The 2,465-nt window shown below is 38.7% G+C and overlaps 1 protein-coding gene across 1 annotated transcript in view; it reads right to left on the bottom strand.

Moving 5' to 3' along the window:
- CFAP46 (cilia and flagella associated protein 46) overlaps positions 1-2,465 on the bottom strand; it is a 121,364-nt gene that overhangs the window by 28,529 nt on the left and 90,370 nt on the right. The window contains exon 50 of the mRNA XM_029283739.1: positions 1,583-1,695. Within this exon, the coding sequence (XP_029139572.1) occupies positions 1,583-1,695 (113 nt within the window). The remainder of the gene's footprint in view (positions 1-1,582; positions 1,696-2,465) is intronic.

Genomic DNA, 2,465 nt, shown 5'->3' with positions numbered 1-2,465 from the left:
TTCATGCCCGTTGCTGGTTGGCTAACTAGCAACGGGGTCTTACCAGCCAATGGAATTGTGTGATTACAAGCCAGGGGAATCCCATAAAAGAGGGCTCCCCTGGCCCAGATGCCAGTCCGGATTTACTTTATGCCTTGCCAATAAACCGAGAGCTGACTGTCACTCGACTCGTGTCTTACTGCCTGCGCGATCTAACACCTCTCTATTTGGACCTGGAGGTACAAGGTGCATCTTCTTTCAGTTGGGCACTTTAGGAAGAAAGGGCATTATGTTTCTCCTTCCATTTCTATCTATTGGGTGGGACTGACAAAATATCCTCCCCTTGAAGTCTTCCTACTATTCCCTCCTGCTTTGGGAATTTATATTTCTTCTCCTGCAGGTTTTCCCTCCTACTCCATTTCCTGTTGATATCAATACCAGAAAGTATATGTGTGTTTGTGTGTGTGTGTTTCCAACTCTTACTTCATCAGAGCTCCCTTTATTCCAGAAATTTTCCTCTGAGATTTCAGACCTGCAGCCTCTGTCCCTCTGTCATTAATTGTACACATATCTTCCTCCCCTTCTCCCTCATTGCTGGCAGCGGCCAAAGCCAGCATACACCAAACAGTAATGATCATTTGAGAGACCTGGGTGATGCCTAATGGTGGGCTGTTAATGCCTGTACATAAAGTTGGGTGTTCATGTATCGCCCACCTTTGTTATATGGCAAGATCCCTTTTTAGCCCTGGGTCTCACTGCAGAGTTGATGTTGGAATCCTCTCAGCTATTAACCTTGAGGAACTTGAGCTCAGTGCTCTGTAGCAATTCCTGGAAGGCTTGGGACTTTATAGCATGCTAAAACCCAGTAGCTTTTCCTTTTAAGGAAGGTCATTGAGAAGGTGCTGGAATGTTAATTGCACAGTGGGTTAATTAGTTCCCTTTCAGTCAGGGTTCACATTTGGGCATGAGACAAAATCACACTGGTTGCTGTACTCTATGATCTTCATCAGGACCTGAATACTGGAACTGTAGCCCATTGGTTTTCTTATATCTCTTGATGGCTTTTGGTAGCCTTGAGTATGGTATCCTTTGGCTCACCTGAGAAAGCTGGGAGTGGCAGGGCTGTGGGAATGTGGCACGCATTTCTGAGGCTTCGATCAATGGGATTGAGGGCGGTTAGAAAATGGCTCCCATGGTAAGTGTTTCAGGGTCTCTTTCTCTCTCTCTCTCTCTCTCTCTCTCTCACACACACACACACACACACGCACACATACACACATACACACAGTGCTTTTTTTCTAAAAAAAAAAAAAAAAAAGGTGCCGGAACTCATACACGTCATACAACCCGCCTTGCCTACCCTATAAGGTTCCATCCCAAAAAGGTGCCGGAACTCCGTTCTGGGCGTTCAATGAGAAAAAAAGCCCTGCATATACATAAACATACACCCCTATTTTTCAATATCTACATAAAATTTCTGGGGGAGGTAATTCTTGCCACTGCACCTCAAGAACAGTTTACAGTAATGTGTTCTATATGAATTTCACTGTATTTGAGTATTGTAAACCACCAAGATAAATATATAAACATATACACCAATTACCTCAATTCAGAGAGATTAAGCTGTGACAGTACAGGCTTCAAATATTCTTCCATATCTGACAATATTGTTTGAAACATAGATTCTAAATCTGGTTCCTCTTCATTTTCTGTACTCTATGACATAATGATAACATATATTAAAAGAATAAATGTACAATTTAAAAGGCCCAAGAGTAAAAAGAAAAGTCTGTACAAAATACCAACAGAATAATTCTGTGTTGTTAGCTTTCCTCTTGCTACCTTCTTTGTCCAATAAAAATAAAATATGCATGCATGGCATTTGATAACCATAACTTCAAGGAACACATAAATATAACTATAGTAGCAATTCTCATAAAATTCTCATAGAATTTTCTCTATAATTGGTGACTTTCAATGTCAGCCTCTACTGCCACTTGTATATGGTGAAACCTCTAATTCTTTGCCATATATTAATTCAGAGATAGTGCAAGCACCTACATCACCAGCTCTGCTAACAGTAGTTGCTCCCAGAAAACATTCTTACTAATGTTAGTAAAAACTATTCTGCAAAATATTTCAGCCTCAAATATATATAAGTTGGAAAAGCTTTTTCAAGGTTTTTTTGCTTCAAACTGGCTGCTTTGATGGGTGTTGTTTTAAATACTCTGATTGTTCCATGTGCTGTAACTGAACTTTTATTCTGTATCTTACAATTAAGTTTTAAAAAATGAAAATTAAAAATTAAAAAAACCCATCTTTATAGAAACTAGAACTACCATGTTCCAGTTGTTATTGGTTTAGATTAGATGGAAATGCTAGGTAAAAATAAGCATAACTTAGAGAGGACAGCTATTCTAGATGTGTTTTATATATATATATATATATATATATATATATATATATATATATATATATATATATAT

This window comes from Protobothrops mucrosquamatus, unplaced genomic scaffold, assembly GCF_001527695.2.
Source record: "Protobothrops mucrosquamatus isolate PMUCROS unplaced genomic scaffold, P.Mucros_1.0 scaffold209, whole genome shotgun sequence".
Classification (NCBI taxonomy): Eukaryota; Metazoa; Chordata; class Lepidosauria; order Squamata; family Viperidae; genus Protobothrops; species Protobothrops mucrosquamatus.
This window is presented reverse-complemented; position numbering and strand designations above follow the sequence as displayed.